Below are 17,596 nucleotides of genomic sequence, written 5' to 3'. Positions count from 1 at the left end.
GAATGGGAACATTGGCTTTCTTCTTATTCAGTTGTTGCAGTCAGTATACATTTTAAGCTATCCCGACACCAAAATTCAGCTGCCATGTGTACATTAGATTAGGCCCTCTTGAAAAAGTAATGAGAACACAGAACAGTAATTCAGGTTCCATCTCACTTCCAACAAGAAAAGAACTGTTAAGCTGCCTCTCAAAAAGAAATTAATATTAAAATTAGCTAATAAAGTGAAGTGTTTCTTTCATTTGACATAAAGATTCTTTCAGATAGGCTGCGTTGATTCACTGTGGTACTGGGGATTGAACCTAAGGTCTCACACATGCTAGGAACTGCTTCACCACTGAGCTATACCCAAAGCCTTTATTAAATTTATTTTGAAGACACAGGGTCTTGGAGAAGTTTCTCAGGCTGGCCTTGAACTAGAAATCCTCCAGCCTCAGCCTCCTGAGTAGCTGGGATTACAGATGTGCAGATACCATGCCCAACTCACTCAATTAAATAAAATACAGTGAGTTTATAGGTAGCTCCAAATCATACTCACTCACTAAAATAATTGTAGCTATTTAATTGGCAGTGGACTACAATGAAGTTGGAACTGAAACATAAAACAAAATGTAGTTCCCAAGAGAAATGCCTTAAAACTAACAAAACCTAGCAATTCTAGACTACTATGTCTAATTTCTACCCCTCTACCTGACACATAGCAGATACTTGGTAATTTTTTTCACCTGAGAATCAAAACTTCAAATTTAATATTTATCTTAAGAAGAAAAATGGAAAAATCTAAAGAACCAAGGATACATATAAATTAATTGCTATCTGTGGACTTCATTTGGATCCCATTCAAATAAAAAACTTAAAAAAAAGAGAGAGACCACTGAAAATGGATTTAGATACTTAATATCACTTAAGGAACTACTGTTCATTTTTTGTGTGATGGTACTGGGGTTCTTTTTCTAAATATGAATATAATTAGATAATTATAGTCTTCTGTAAGTCATTTTATTTTTTTAAAGTTAAGAGACTAAGCAAAGTAGATTTCCACTTGGATTCTGCAAAGTGCCTGAAAATTCCAGCTGATGTTATCAGTGCCTTATTGTATTCTATGCAAATATGGAGGCAACTTAATAAGAATAACTTTTGAAGAAATTTTAACAGTCTCTATTTTTGATATTAAACTGTTCAGTGAGTAATATGAAGACACTCAAGATTTGAAATGGAAAATGTCATTTAAAAGTTAAAAATCATAGATTCACAAAATTTTGAGGACTAAAAATTTTACAATAGATCTGTAACTAATGGAAAATGTATTTCCGTTTCTTATTATATATTAAGAGTTTTCTTCATATGGGCTTTTTTTTTTTTTTTTAAAAAGCCAGGAAAAAGTAAATTATTTCCTCATTCATATTAATCATTAATGATGCTATTTGTACTTACTGTCAAGTTGTCTCTCAGTAATTGCATTATTAGCGTGCTGTCTTTGTATGATTCTTCACTTAATGTATCAAGTTCAGCAATGGCTTCATCAAAAGCCTGTGATTTAAAAAGAAGTAAATTTCAGTGCTCAAATAATAAAGACTGGTAAATCTCCACATAATAAGTAAAATACATACTGTCTTTGCAAGAGAGCAGGCTTTCTCTGGGGAGTTCAGAATCTCATAATAGAACACAGAGAAGTTAAGGGCCAGACCCAATCTGATAGGATGTGTTGGCTGCATTTCCTTTTTGCTGATTTCAAAAGCTTCTTGGTATGCTTGTTGTGACTGATCCACAATCCCTGGATAATAAAACACCAAAATGTACTGATAAAGTAGTCTGCACTTAATCTTTACTCCCTGAACCAAACCTTTTATTTAATACCCTGTATGTTGGCTGAAACATAATCTGTAATGACCTCAACTGAACAAGACTTAAAAAAAAAAGGTGGTGGGGGTGGGGTTGGAGTGGAAGGTCTTTTAGATCAGATTAGCTATTTGTTAATCTTGAAACAAAACAACCTTGTAATCTCACTGTTCCATTTTCAATACTTAGTTTGTACTGCTTCTCAGTTATGCTGTGGCCTCTATTATTTTGAACCAATTCTGGAAAACCATCCTTGTACACAAAATTTGCTTTTCAGAAAGCATAATTTTAGAATAGCAATATTAAGCAATAGATATATATATTCTCGGCACTCAAAAACAAAATCTGCCCAAACATTTCTGCTCGTTATTCAGTGCTCTAAAGCAATTAAAAAACAACAAAAAATTGTTTTTATTTCAGAAGGCAACTATTTCCACACTACCACATTTATACAAGTTCAGCCAAAAGGTTTAAAACAAATACAACATACCTTTCTTATCATCACCAGCAGCAACCTCAGCCAAGTAACGGTAATAGTCTCCTTTCATTTTCAAATAGAAGACTTTGCTCTCTGCTTGTGAAGCATTGGGGATCAAGAATTTTTCCAAAAGAGACTTAAGAAGAAAAGAAACAGAAACAGACATAATTAGAATAAAACATTTACAAAACAATGTAACTGCATTTCTTAAGCATATACTGTTGCCTAAGAACTTTCATACCCAATTACTGTCATTAAGATAGCTGAGAATGCAAAGGGTTCATGAATTTGTGGCTTAAATATTAGAATGCTTTGGGCAGCTTAAACTTTGAAGTTAGTACTTGGTTTGTTATTTAAGAATAAAACTAAATATAGGTCCTTAACAATATTTATCTATTCACATGCTGGTTTCAATGAATATAATGCATGACAGTTAATATTAAAGAACATTTTCTAATGAACTGGCAAACTTTCCATTTAAATGCAATCATGACATGAAAATACAAAGAACTTCAGACAAATCTTTTGAGAGTCTAGAAAAATAACTGAAGCAGAAATCATAATGACAGAACCAAAGCTCATGTCAGAGGAAGCAGAAAAAAATTAAATTCATTTATAAGAACATAATTTGAATACCTCACAAAAGGTTATACCCTCAAGTAAAAGCTTAATTTTCAAAAGCAAATTAGACAGTAAAAGGATGGAAACTTAAAAATCTAAGCAGAACTTTAATCTCTTTAAAATGATCTTTTACCTTACAAGATACATGCTTAGAAATCACAGAAAAGCAGATAAAATTAAAATGTCATCGTACAGTTCTGTTTAAAACTCTTAACAATTAAAGCTTATTTGAATCCTAACAGTAAAAATCACCCTCTACAACCATTTTAAAGCAAAAAAAAAAAAAAAGTAGTGGTGACTATACTGGAAGAGAAGGCTCTTAAACAGACAAAAATACGGGCCACTCTCACCCCACCCATTCCCTTCTTATAAGTGTTAGTATACTCTAGAATTCAAGGTGAGGTCCATTTTCAACTGGACTCAATGAGCCCCAGACAAGCCAAATTCTTACAAGGAAAAAAAAAAAAATGATCTAACACTTTATACTCCATAAGGTAGTCGCCTAGTAGTGTATATTTATAAGCACAATCATTAGAAAAATGTGTTTTAATTGTAACTCTGCATGTGTTTACCCACTATGTTCCAGTAGTGGGTAAGTAAAACACTTTAACCCAGCTACTCATTCTGTATGTAGAAATGAAGACCATAAGCAGATACTGTTAGTTAAGAGTTAATCATTTAAGAGGCTGAATTTTAAACTGCACCAGAAAACTAAACCTCTTTAAAACAAGATGTCAATAAATGTTTTTAAGAATGAGTCATCTCTTTTTGTATTAACTTATGTATTCCTAAAAACCTCTTATTTTACACTGGGGTAAATCATGCTAAACTAACAAATAACCTGCTAATTAAAATAACAGTTAAGCACCTTTTTACTCAAGTTGAACTCTGAATTAGCTGCAAAACAGTAATAACCAGCACCCACAAGAAACAAGCGTCTACAGTGGTAAATGTTTCTGGTGAAATGCTGACCCTACCAAGTTGATTTTCTTTTCTTTTTTAAAATCTTTTTAAGTTGTAGTTGGACACAATACCTTTATTTTTATGTGGTTCTAAGGATTGAACCCAGCACCTCACACATGCTAGGCAAGTACTCTACCACTGAGCCACAATCCCAGCCCCCCAAGTTGATTTTCTTTTTGTTCTTGGAGCCCTGAACTATTGTGTAAGAAGTTAAACTATCCTATTAAAAAGAATGACATGCATGCCACCCCCAGTCACTGCAAATGCAAGTGAAGCCATGTTAATTAAGATATTTCAGTCTCAACTGAAATCCTAGCTGAATGTAGCAATGAGTGGTTCCAGCCAATGCCAAGTGAAGAAATGCCCATTGAGAGTTCAGCCAAGCTGGGCTCAGTGGTGCATGCACCTGTAATCCCAGAGGTTTAGGAGGCTGAGGCAGGAGGATCAAAAGTTTGGAGTCAGCCTCAGCAACTTATTGAGACCCTAAGCAACTTAGCAAGATCCTATCTCAAAATAAAAAAGACTGGGGATGTGACCCCCCTGGTACCAAAAAAGAAACATGAGGGATCACTTAGATGGTATTAAAAAAATGCAATGGTGCATGCCTACAACACCAACTACCTGGGAGGCTGAAACAGGTAGATTGCCAAATTCCAGGCCAGTCTTGAAGAACTTAATAGAGACCGTGTCTCAATAATGTTTTTAAAAAGGGCTGAGAATGAGGATGTAGCTCAGTGGTAGAGTGCATGCCTATCAAAAACAAAGCCCTGAGTGGTGGTGGGGGTGAGGGGATGATAGATGGGGTCTTTTTCAACTGTAAGGGAAAGTAGCGTTCATTGGATTACGTTAACTGAAATTACAAAAGAGGCAACTAGGTAATGTTGTCAAACTGAAAGAATAATGAAAGCTAATTTTCCAGATTTGAAAGACAGAAGAAAGCAACAAATGCAGAAAGAAAAGAAGGAATAAAGCATAAAAGGAAACAGCACTGTTCAGAAAGCAGTGGAACAATGAAGCAAGGGAAAAGATGAAGGCAAAGTAGAAAACGGAAAAGTAGAAAGGAATGAGAGCTATTTTCAAAATGCACACAAAAATTAAGAGAACAGCCTATTAAGTACACAATGCAAGGTTCTAAAGTTTGTTCAACTACAAAAGTACAATGAAAACAATGATGAGAACCTGAGTTTAAAAGGAGTGGTTGTGGGTACAGCATTATACAAGGTGTCACAACTTTCAACTATAAAATGAGGGCTAGCCAGGCACAGTAGCATATACCTGTAATCCCACTGGCTTGGGAGGCTGAGGCAGGAGAAACGAAAGTTCAAAGCCAGCTTCAGCAACTTAGCCAGACTCTGTCTCAAAATATAAAGGGCCGGGGATGTGGCTTGTGGCTAAGCATCCCTGGGTTCAATTCCCTGCCGCCCCTCCCCACCAAGAGATCTATGCTGATTATTACCTAAATTCAAATCCCAGTTCACTCCTTACTATCTGTGTTGTCACTTTTACAGAATTCTGCAATTTCTCTGGGCTGCATGTTTTTCATCTGTTAAGAAGGGGATTATCAATACTGCTGGAAGGATGATTGAGTTAGTATACAGTCTAGAAAACACTTAGTAGAGTCTGCCATGTAATAAGCAACAAAGAAATGTTGTCTTCATTTTTCTTGGAAGGAAAAACAAAAAAATCTAGTATGAGCCACGCTTTTTTTCCCCTTTAAAAGTCCTGTCCAAGTTAATTAAGCAAATTACTAAAAGAAAATATGCATACCATAGTAATCTTAAAACAGTTCTCTAACTAGCCAACTCACCTACCCAGAAATTACCTTAGCTTTTAACTCATTTCCTTATATTTTAAAAATACCATGGTACTTATTTCTCAACTGGTACACTTTCCAGAAAGAAAAATATTAACAAATAGTTTCATATTTTTGGTTAAAATATTTTTGCTCAAGACACCTTTCTATTCATAAAAATTTACTGGAAAGCTGTTAAGGTAACAGTAGGGAATTGTAAATTTTCCAGAGTTCTCATTTTTATCATTGTCACAAATACCATTTAATTTCCTTGAAGCGACTGGCTTACTTCACTGATTTTCATGTTTGCCAAATACCCAAATCTGAATAATCAGTTTGTCTGTAGTTCTCTGTAAAAAGAACATTCCACAATGATAGCTAGTTTAATACACAATTGACACAACTTTTTTTTTTGGTCATTATTCTCTATACAATATAATAAAATAATTACTTACAGAACATTTTTTTTTTTAAGGTATTAAGTAATCTAGCAATGATTTAAAGTATGAGGGAGAACACTGACTGGTTCATCATTTTATTTTATGTATGGGACATGAACATCTGTTGATTGGGGGTGGGGGGAGCAGTCCTAGAACCAATCCCCATAGACAGGAGGACAAGTGTATTTTCCATTCTGCCACCCAAAGACATCTATGTAAAGACTCTTATAATTAATTTTATTGTTCCAAGGATACTAAAAGCATTCTTTTTTCATTATGAGTGCATGGTGGGGAAGAATACAATGATTACCAGTACATTACAGAATTACTGCCTAGATTCGTGTTGGGTAACCAGATTTTAAGCCATCCTTGCTTTTTACGTCATCAGTGCTGATGTCAAAACAGGGACAGGGACCCAATGATTATTTAATATTGTCATGACCTCATGGAGCCACTCTATTAAACTTCCAGGACCTCATACCACTTTTAAGAACTGTTGGTTAAAAGGAAGTTTTGCTATATCATACACCTTAAAATATATAATACATTTCTCCCCCCAATCACACCTCAGTACAACTGAAAAGAAAGTTTGTCCTAAATACTTAGTTCTAAATGCTATGTTCTCCCTAAGGTTAATTCTCGTAAGATATTCAGCTTCCTCTACACTATCTGTACCATTAATGTCTAGTGGAGAGCTTTTAGTTTAGTTAAAGAAGAAAATACTGATTTCTGTTAATAAGAGATAGACATTAAAAAAACAAGGTGTCTGTCAATATAGTAAGAAGCATTAAGGGGGCAGGGGGATAACACCAATTACAAAACACCAAGTAAATGACACTACTCCTCAAGAATATAATTATTTTCTTGGCACTGAAATTCCCAGAAGGATACTAAAAGGACTAATAGAATACCTCTGATGAAGTGGAATGAGGTCACAATAGCTTCATTTTTTCACTCTCTATCCTATGTTCTATAATAATCTGAATTACTATCCAAAGCAAATATAATTTATAATCTTTACATTTTTGCACCTTTAACAGCCTGCTGCCCAGGCTGATCTTGAACTTGCTGACTCAAGCAATCCTCCTGGTTTTAGTCTCCCAAGAAGCTGGGCTACAGGTGGGCACCATCCCCTTATACACATGGATTCTTAACTTACTTACAAGGCTCCATAAAGACATTTTACACAATCAAACATTAAATCCCAACTGGATTACATAAAGATAACTTTTCAAAATAGTCTTCATGATCAAAAACTCAATACGTACACCAAACTTCTAACAGTTAAAACATGATAGAAATTACTGGAGTTGATGGTATGTCTGATAATGAATATTTTGCTAGAAGAGAAAAAAGCGTTTATCTGAAAACCTAAGAAATTGCTCTTTTAAAATGACAAGTATTTGGGCACTATACACTAAGCACATATGTTCAGAAACAGTAGCAAAGGGCAGGCTAAACACCTCCTAATTACGCTTGCATGACCCTTGGAAAATTGCTTTCTATGCAATGATTCTGAAAGATGAGGAGAGCGAAGAAAAACCCAGTGGTGGATGGGAAGATAGTGTGAGGCAAGTGAACTTGTTTGAAAGTCAGGAAACCTGATCAATTGCCACAAGAAATGTGACAAGAGTTTCAAAGACAAAATTATGACAGGACTCTGAAAGTAGCTACATTAATGCAACATTAGTTTCAAAACTCCCTTCCCATTTTATCCCAGAAAAGCATTTCTAAAGCACCAAACACTATCTACTCTACCATTATCCCTTAGATTTCCTTACATTCAATTCAAGGCCACTTTTTCCTTTTCCTTTCTTTTGAAAGGGAATAAAAGTTCATAGACTAAGCTTTTTCAGACTAGACTCTTAAAATTAAAAACAAGTACTCAATAAAAGTGCTACTGGTTAAATAACAGAACAAAAATCACATGCCTTCCAATGATTCACTGAGGAGGACATAGTATCAATCCCAGGACCCCTGCCAAAAACAAAATTATGAATTTAATGGTGAGGAGTAACCATGCAAATATAAATCAAGGGAAAATCTACAAAATAATTGGCAGGTACTCTTGAAAGAGTGCCAAAATCATGAAAGGTAAAGACTGAAAAACTGATCCACAATAAAACAGAGTAAACAAAATGCAAAGTATCTCCTGGACAGAGAATTCTGGAGCCATCCAGGAAATATGGTGGTACAATTTGTGAAATTTAAATAAGATCTGCAATACCTTACCTATTATTTTTTATTACATTCCTGGTTCTGAAAACTACATGGTGGTTATATAACACAACAACATTTGGGATAAATCAGTGAAGGACATATGAGAAATTCTTCAAACCATTTTAGGCCAATCTTTCCTAAATCCAAAATACTTTTTAAAAAGTTGAAAAATAAACTGGTCAGAAAGACAACTACCACATGTAGAGAAGATATTTTTCTCTCTGGTTATTTAATATTACAATTATTAATCTAAAAACAAATTTTAAAGAGAAATTCTCCTAAATAGTGATTACTTCTGGAAGATAGGCTTAACAGTGTATACATACCCTCATATTCTTTTGTACTCATGTATTTTCCTATTTCCATACTGTGCTGGTATTACTTTTGAATTCAGGAAAGAAATGGCACAAAAACAATGATACATTTGTAAAGAAAAACAACTGGGAGTTAAATTTTATAGAATCATTTTAAGGTAGAGGGGAAAAAGAGTTCTCACTTTGTCTTGATGAAATTTGTCACCAACTGGTTATAACATTATGCTTAATTTTCACAAAGGTAATTATGCATACAAATCATTAGCAAAACAAATCAAACCCTAATGAGACATTTCTGGGAGTCTGAAAATATAGCTGGGCTAACTGTGACATAACCTTGCCAAATAAAGATCAAGTCTCCATAAGCATTTCCTCTGAGATTTTACTACCATGGCTCTATTCCTTGAACAAAACAAATCACAATACAAACATACCTATTTTCAAACAAAGCATGCATGCACATGTGCGCACACACGCGTACACAAACATACCAAAAAAAAAAAAAAAGAGAGAGAGAGAGAGAAGAGGGAGCAAAAAGAAAACCCCATCAGTGGTTGAAAAGAAGCAAAAATGGATGTACAAGAGCCCTCAAATGTGATTCTCATTAAGTATAGACCCCCAAAGTCTAACACAGAAGCGATCATCTTTATAGTAAAATTAAGAGTGTGTACTCACAAAATCCCCCAACCCTCTTATAGAAGAGGAAAAAGTTTCAATAAGGTGGTACTATGTAAAGGGCTAAACATATTAATGCTTACTATATGACCTAACGTTAAGTCATGAAATCCTTCATCTTTCATTTCTCAGTCCATTAAAATGAGAAAGCTAGGCTGGATAGTCCTTCAACTCTAAAATTCAATTACTCTGTAAAATTCAATTCTCAATTTATAAACTCACAAAATACTCCAATTTAGTGAGACCCTGTCTCAAAATAAAATAAAAGGAGCTGGGGACATTGGTAGAGAGCATCTGAGTTCAATTCCCAGCACCACAAAAATAAATAATACATCCTCCTTAACAGGAGATAATGTAATTCAAATTTCTTGTCATGTATAATTATTCCATGCATAGAAAAATAATATTTACACAACTTTTACTTTACTCTGTAGAGCTACTCAGCTGCATATCATTCCTAGATCTCTTAATATTCTTTTTTTTTTTTGTTAGGGCATTAATTTGTTGCCAACAGCCCATTAATCTGGAAATTAGTCTCTTACTCCCCCTTGTGGCTAGAGTGGCTTCCATTCATCTCTGGAACTGCAAATTCCTCAGCTGATTCCAAACAACCAGAGAAAAGAACTTCATTAGAAATGTTAATGCCAGCCAGGCCTGGTGGCACACACCTATAATCCTAGCTAACCCAAGAGACTCAGGCAAGAGGAGAAAGATCCTCAGCAGTTGGGTGTGTTGGTGCATGTCTGCAATCCCAGCAGCTCAGGAGGCTGAGGCAGGAGGATTTGGAGTTCAAAGTCAGCCTCAGCAAAAGCAAGGCACTAATCAAACTCAGTGAGACCCTATCTCTAAATAAACTACAAAATAGTGCTGTGTGGCTCAGTGGTTAAGTGCCCTGGCTCCTAAATTCAATCCAGCCCCCAGTCCAATCCCCAGTACCAAACAAACAACAACAAAAAACCCTCAGCAACTTAGCAAGACACTGTCCCAAAAAAATAAAAAAAGACTGGGGATATAAGTTTACTGGAAAAGTATCCCATGCCCAGTAATTCCCCAATGAACTAATTAGTAAACAGGTATTTCCAGATGTTTTTACTTTATGTAATATTTGGCCTACTGGAGTAAATTTTAAGTGTTCTATGAGGAAATCAAAGTTAAGAGAATTTTTGACCACTTAACTGAATACATCTTCCAACAATAAACAGATGGTAAAATCTTCATCATTTTATTTATTAAAACCAACCAGATATTTGATAAAGCAAAGGCATACTTGAGAAATATCAATGCTACCATAAAATACCATAATTCCTGCAAAATGTATTGCTCCCTAATTTATATGCCAAACAAAATAAGATAACTAACTGCACAAAATAATGAAGACAGAATGCTTGGACTGTTATTTACTGCTGATTTTTAGAAAAGTCAATTGGGTAAAATGGCTTACAATAAGAGGGACTAAAAATTGCTAAGTTAAATCAGGATCAGGGAATTGCTTGCCTCTGGCTCACAAAGGCTAGCAAAATAACAGCAGGAAGTATAAAGTTTTTTGATATTGTTGGGTACTGGGGATTAACTCAAGGGCACTATACCTCTGGGTTACATCCCCAGTCTTTTTTATTCTGAAACAGGGTCTCACTAAATTGTTCAGTCTGGCCTCCAACTTGTGATTCTCCTTCCTCAACTGCTGGAGTCGGCAGGATTACAGGTGTTCACCACTGCACCTGGCATAAAGTACAGTGTTTTTAAAAACATTTTAAAAAAATATTTGGCCTACTGGAGTAAATTTTAAGTGTTCTATGAGAAAAATCAAAGTTAAGAGAATTTTTGACCAGTCACTTAACTGAACACATTTTCCAACAATAAACAGATGGTAAAATCTTCATCATTTTATTTATTAAAACCAATTTGATAAGGCAAAGGCATTTTTAGTTGGGCTCACATCTGTAAATCCCAGCCCTGGGAGGCTAAACTGGAAGGATGACAAAATTGAGGCCAGCCAGGACAACTTAGTGAAACCCTGTTTTCAAATAAAAATAAATGAAAAGAGCAGGGGATGTAGTTCAGTGGTAAAGTGTCCTTGGGTTCAATACCCAGCACCACAAAAGAAGTAAAAATTTAAAACAAATCCAAAATGTAACCTCTAAAGACAATCAAAATGGTAAAGTACCCAAGAGAACTCATTGAGCAGTAAATGGTTCACATTAAAACTGATACTCTTTTATTTCCTTTTTTCCACTCCCCCAGAGCTCCTTCTACAGATGGCCTCAACCTTGACCTAAGCTGAACTTTCTAATAAATCAAGGCTCCATTTTGCAATTATTTTCATCATAAAACTTCGTTTGCTTAAAATGTCTCATTTCTATAGCTTTTAAAAACTTGTATATTATGTATAAATTCCCTAATAGGATTACGTTTTATTAGAACCTTTTTATTTTATGTGACACTGGGGGTTGAACCCAGGAGCACTCTACCACTGAGATACATCCCCAATCCTTTTTATTTGAGACACAGTCTTGCTAAATTGCCCAGTGTGGCCTTGAACTTTCAATCCTACCTCAGCCTCCGGAGTTGCTGGGATCACAGGCAGTGGCGCACTGCTTATCAGACCCTTATAAAAAAGTCAGTTGAAGATGACTCTTCAATGTACAACCATATACAGTACTTTTTAACCTCTCATAATCTTGTTATTTTAAAAATTTATTTGGTGGTGCTAGGGATTGAATCCAAGGCCTCACACATGCTAGGCAAGTGCTCTACACCTCTGAACTACATCCCTAGCTCTTTCTTTCATCCTGAGACTGGGTCTCGCTGATTTGCCCAAGTTGGCCGGAAGTTTCAATCCTCCTGCCTCAGCCCCCTGAGTAGCTGGGATTACAGGCTTGTGCTACACAATGCTCAGCCTAATTCATATTCTATTACTTGTGTACATGTCTTTTTCCTCTCCAGGATGTCAACACAAGAACAGAATTATTCTATGGCAAAGGGCTTACAAAATTGCAGGTAGTTAATAAACATTTAACAGAAAAACAAGAGTTTCACAGTTAAGCCTGCAGAACCTGTACCAATTCACCTCACTAAAATAAAGTAGCACACACTGTTAGTTTCCTTTTTAGAAATATTAGATGTGAATACCCTTCAGGTTTTATTCCTGTGATCCAGAAAGAAACAGTCTGGCTAGGCCCGATGGTACATTCCTGTAATCCCAGCTACTGGGGAGGCTGCACCAAGATGGCAAATTTAAGAACAGCCTGGGTACTTTAAATTTAGCAAGATTCTGTCTCAAAAAATAAAAAGGGCTAGGGGAGCCAGGTGTGGTAGTGCACATCTGTAATCCCAGCGGCTCAGGAGGCTGAGGCCAGAAGACCATGAGTTCAAAATCAGCCTCAGCAACTTAGTGAGGTCCTAAGCAACTCAGCAAAAAAGAAATAGGGATATAGCTCAATGGTAAAGTACCCCTGGGTTCAATCCCTGGTCGTCCCCGCCCCCCTGCAAAAAAAAAAAAAAAAAAGGACTAAGGGATACAGTTCAGTGGTAGAGCACTTCTGGATTCAATCCCCAGTAGAGCAAAATCACCACCACCAAAACAAAACAAACAAGAGCCTAAACATCATCTCTTATCAGATGGGAACAATTAGAAAGGAAACTAACAGGAAGCCATGACTTGACAAAATAGCAGGATGATTTTGGGATGCTATTCTTTCCAATATCTTCCACAGTATTAAAAGTATTCATCACATTGAACTGAGAACTTGCTTTTACTATGGTACATCCTGTGTAATTAGAAGGTTCTCAATTTTAAATAATGTATTTTTGGTGGATTTTCATTAAGTGTCCTGGGTTGAATGAGGTCCAAATGTGTCATTCTAAACTCGGGCGGGCAAGGGTGTTTATTATGCTTTAAGAAAAGAGCTAATATTTCTGAGAAAAGCAAGTATAATGAATGAGAATAAAGTCAAATAAATGAAATCCTAATGTAACAAAAATTAGCCACTCCCTGTAAATTAAATGTGATACAGGGAATTACTGAATGGAAAACAAGTTGACTATGACCTCTTATACACAAATGCCCCTAGTGAAATGGGAAATGCTGTATTAGGCTGACCTGGCATGATATTCCTCCCAGCCCAAATTCAAATTTGTGCCTGAAAAAATTAAGTTTATCATATTCCTTCAGTGTACTTTCATTACAAATTAAATACCACAGAAGTCAATGGATCTGTTTTCAAGAAGCATGAAGAAATGGAGCCAATCTTCTCTAGTTGAAAAATGACTTACATATCAAGATTAAAGTAAGTTCTAAATCAGAGTATGAAACAAACCCCTTAGATCAGAAAGATGAGAATTAGCAATGGCTTGAATCAGGGACAGACAGAAGAACAAAGTACAGCTAAAGACTTTATGTAGGGGACTTTGGCAAGGAAGGAGCAAATGAAAGCAGCATTTTAGAAAGTTACAATGAGAAATATGTGCAACAAAGAACTGGGAAGTAGCAAGTTCAAGTGAATGACTAGTAGCAACTGTAAAAGAACATTTATAATTTATTTTTTGTTCATTAAAATCAGATCAAGTTTATCTTTACAAAATCATTTCTTATTTGGCAATGTACACTTCTCTTTTGAGTCTAATTCTGGGAATACCAATGGGGTGTATCATAAAAATGAATATCAGCATGAATGTAAACTACTGAAAACTAATGATCTAGGGAACATAGCAGTAGCAGTTTGTAGTGAGAAAAAAATTGGGATAGGGAGCTTCAAAATCAAGACAAACTACGGCCTTGAGCATACTGAAACTGACAGTAATTCTGAGTCCCCTAAAACTTACAGCACAGTTTATTCTCAGTGTAAAACTATAATAGTACTATAAGCTATGGGAACTAGGATGAAATCACAATAGGGATCCAAGGAATTCTAGAAAAACTCTTAAAAAGGCCTACTAGAATTTCAAAGGAGTGGAAGTTATTTAACTTAGTTGACATGAGAGAAAACCCATAATTTGAACTTTCAAAAATTTTCCTCACATTCCTCAGTACAAATGCACTGAAATTTCATTTATTCTGAAATTGAAAAATTTATGGCGGAATTAATTTGATTTGTAAAGGTTATAAAGGTAGACTACTTCCTAATATTGGGCTTCCTGTCCTGTAAGTGCTAGAATCACTTTCAGACATGAAAACAGGAATATTATTCAGGGGGAAAAAAAATCTTAAGTCTTTCACAGGTTAAAGATGCCCCAGAAGTCAAAACCAATTCTGTAAAATGAGAGTGTAAGCAATGATTAACAAACTGATGGAAGGCATTAAGAATCTATTATTAATAAGAAGCTCTAAATTTCTTTATAAAACAGGATAAAGCAAAATTTGGAGCTGTTTCCTTTCCATAAAGTGTTTTCCATGACCTTAAAAGTTCCCATTTCTACTACATTTAGAGCATTCAGTAGGCCTTCATGATTTGACTTGTATCCATCTCTCCTTCTAATCTCATCTCTTCCAAAACCGAAAAAGGCTTTTAATTCCATCAAGGCTATCCCTCCCTAAAGTTCTGATAGAATGATCTTGAACATAACAACTCCCTTAAAGAAACTCCAGTTAATTTGCTGGATTTACCAATTCCACTTAATAGATAAAGACGTGTTTATTCTAGGTTCTTCATTCTTAGAACACTGATCCCCATAAATTGGGCTCAGTGCTTGAGGCTGTGGGTTTTCCAGTCACTCTCAGGAATATCCTTCAGCTTCTAAAAGCAATTACATGCTTACCAAGAGTGTGCTATTTGTTTACAAAATTATGCCACTATACCAGCTAGAATTACTTAAATGTTAACTAATGAAATACAGTTATGAAAAGATGTGGATGAACAACTAAGATCAGAAAAAACAGCATATGGGATTCTGAACCAATGGCCTATTTACTTTCTCAATCCAAACTGCATTTTATGGAGGATGCATTTGTATTTAGAAGGATGGCTTATGCAAGAAATAAGAGGAAATGATTTCCAAACTGTAGATCTACACATATTTAAAGAAAATGTCTTAATCCCATGTTAAAAAAAAAAGGCAAATAAATATGTTTTAATTTAAAATAAATGTTTAAAACATATGAGCTTCTTTTCAAATAGCTAACAAGAAGCTTCTACTCTATCATTTTAAAAGTGCTGTAGGATTTCTTCAATAACCAACTGACTAGTCTTAAAAAATGAAAAAATTACTCATTGTAAGTTATTATAACCCTAAGATAGCTTATTCCCCACTTTTTTAGTTCAAATATACAAGATAAGGCTAAAGATTTTTTCTTAGAATAAAAGAGTTGGGTCATTATTTCACAAGTGTCTACATTCTTATATTTTTGAGACTTCTCAGATTTTTCATTCTAATTTCAATCTCAAATACTATAATTTTTCCCTCTTAATTCACTTTTAACTATTTTCAAAATTTATCACTAAACAATCTTCAGGTAATCCAGCATCTCTCAGAAGTAGGATCTCATTCCTAAGTATTGCTTAATATAAATGGGCAATGTGTTGCTCTTGATCACATTAATTGGTTACTCCCTTTTACACTAAAAAAGGAACTCCTACCTGCCTACCTTCATCTTCATTTATTTTTGTCACTTCCACTTTATATAACTCAGACTGCCCAGCTACACAAAATACCTCACCTGAGTGCCAGCACTTACCATTAAATGACTACTGAAACTCATTACCAAAACTGACCAATTTATTATTTCCTGGAAGGTACTATAGGTATCTCCATCACATAAATTCCTAGTACTTTAAAACACATCAAAAGCCACATGTGACAGACATGTATATATATATATAACTACGAAGAATTCAATATGGGTTGGCACTACAGAATTCTTTTAAGAAATGCTTACTCCAGGATATAAACTATACCTAATAATTTTAGGCTTAAAAACTAACACTACATAGAAGTCTTTTTAGAAGCCCAAGGCATATACAGATGGATTCTAACTAGGTAAGACCCAAACACTGCCTAGTTTCCTATCTTGACCCTGTTCTGCTTAAAAGCAGTCTGTGGACTGAAGATAAAAATCAGTACCCAGTAACCACATCTTAACACTGTTCCAGGCAAATAAAATACAGCAGCATAACAAAATGCAATTCAGTCAAGTTAACTGAATCACTGTTACAGTACTTGATTACTTAACTACATTGCCAACTGTTACAAATGGTAGACAATTTTACAGCTTCCTATCTTAGACCTCCTTTAATAAGGAAAGGAAGCTGTTCTTTGCCTTATATACCAGTTTTCAAATTTTTAAGTGATACATTTGAAAATCTGATGGCTGGCATGAAGCCTCTGCCCCAGAGACACACACAACTTCTTGGATCATTTAAATCCCATCCATGGACTTGAGTTGAGAGACTCCTGTACTAGTAAAGGCAGGTTCATCACTGCTTTTAAAACAGCCACAAAGCTGAGGACACAGAGGGAAGTCAAGGTGCTTTACCAGATCCTCCTCCTCCACAACAACCCCATGGTTCTATTTAATCGAGCTTGTATTCAAGAGGGACTGAATGGTTTTCACATTGTACAACTGTTGTTTTGATTCAAACTCTTGAGCTCATTATACTCAATACAGTGAATTGAGTTTGAATTAGGTTTTCTAGTATGTATTCCTTCATACTTTAATTTCATCATTATTTCCAAGATAAAAACTGCCTAATTATTGGCTGCATATTTCAGATTTAAACAGCAGTAGCATTAGATTATCACTAGCATTAAGTCCTTCCAACCACCACAAGAGCACCTACAGAAAAGGCAGACTGCATTAATTCACATAACTACATAAGTTATGTTTCAAATTAACACATAAGAAATAATTTCAAGTTCTACTGCATAAGGAAAAAATGTAAAGATTATTCCAGTGACCATTTCCCACAGTAATGATCCCTAATTTCCATAAAGTAACACTGGTCTCTTTTTTTGTCTGCTTCTTAAATGGCACAAACTAAACACCTGACAAATGCATATAACCAGAATGTTATGTTAGGGATCCCTCAGAAAAACTGAGAACTCTAGCAATTAGGCTGCTTTTTTGGGGGGAAGAAAGGACACTGTCTCAACAATTATAACACACATGACTCAATATAACAATGCAATCTGGTTCATCCCTGCAAACATTAATTCTGCACAAAAATTACCTGCTTTTTTTCCTCTGAAATTAAGAAAAAGTACATGCTTTTATTAATCAAGTACAATGGTCCAGAAAAAAATATTTAAGAAAAATATCAGAT

The 17,596-nt window shown here is 35.1% G+C and overlaps 1 protein-coding gene across 5 annotated transcripts in view; it reads right to left on the bottom strand.

The window, feature by feature from the left end:
- Ywhaz (tyrosine 3-monooxygenase/tryptophan 5-monooxygenase activation protein zeta) overlaps positions 1-17,596 on the bottom strand; it is a 113,692-nt gene that overhangs the window by 90,650 nt on the left and 5,446 nt on the right. For all 5 annotated transcript variants that reach the window (XR_011704676.1, XM_027948726.2, XM_071602207.1 and 2 more), the window contains exons 3-5: positions 2,329-2,452; positions 1,610-1,773; positions 1,434-1,529 (exon numbers count right to left, since the gene is read on the bottom strand). Coding sequence is in view for 4 of the 5 variants with exons in the window: in XM_027948726.2 (XP_027804527.1) it covers positions 1,434-1,529; positions 1,610-1,773; positions 2,329-2,452 (384 nt within the window). In the remaining variant the exon portion in view is untranslated. The remainder of the gene's footprint in view (positions 1-1,433; positions 1,530-1,609; positions 1,774-2,328; positions 2,453-17,596) is intronic.

This window comes from Marmota flaviventris, chromosome 15, assembly GCF_047511675.1.
Source record: "Marmota flaviventris isolate mMarFla1 chromosome 15, mMarFla1.hap1, whole genome shotgun sequence".
NCBI lineage: Eukaryota > Metazoa > Chordata > Mammalia > Rodentia > Sciuridae > Marmota > Marmota flaviventris.
The sequence above is the reverse complement of the archived record's forward strand: the minus strand, read 5'-3'. Positions and strand labels throughout refer to the sequence as shown.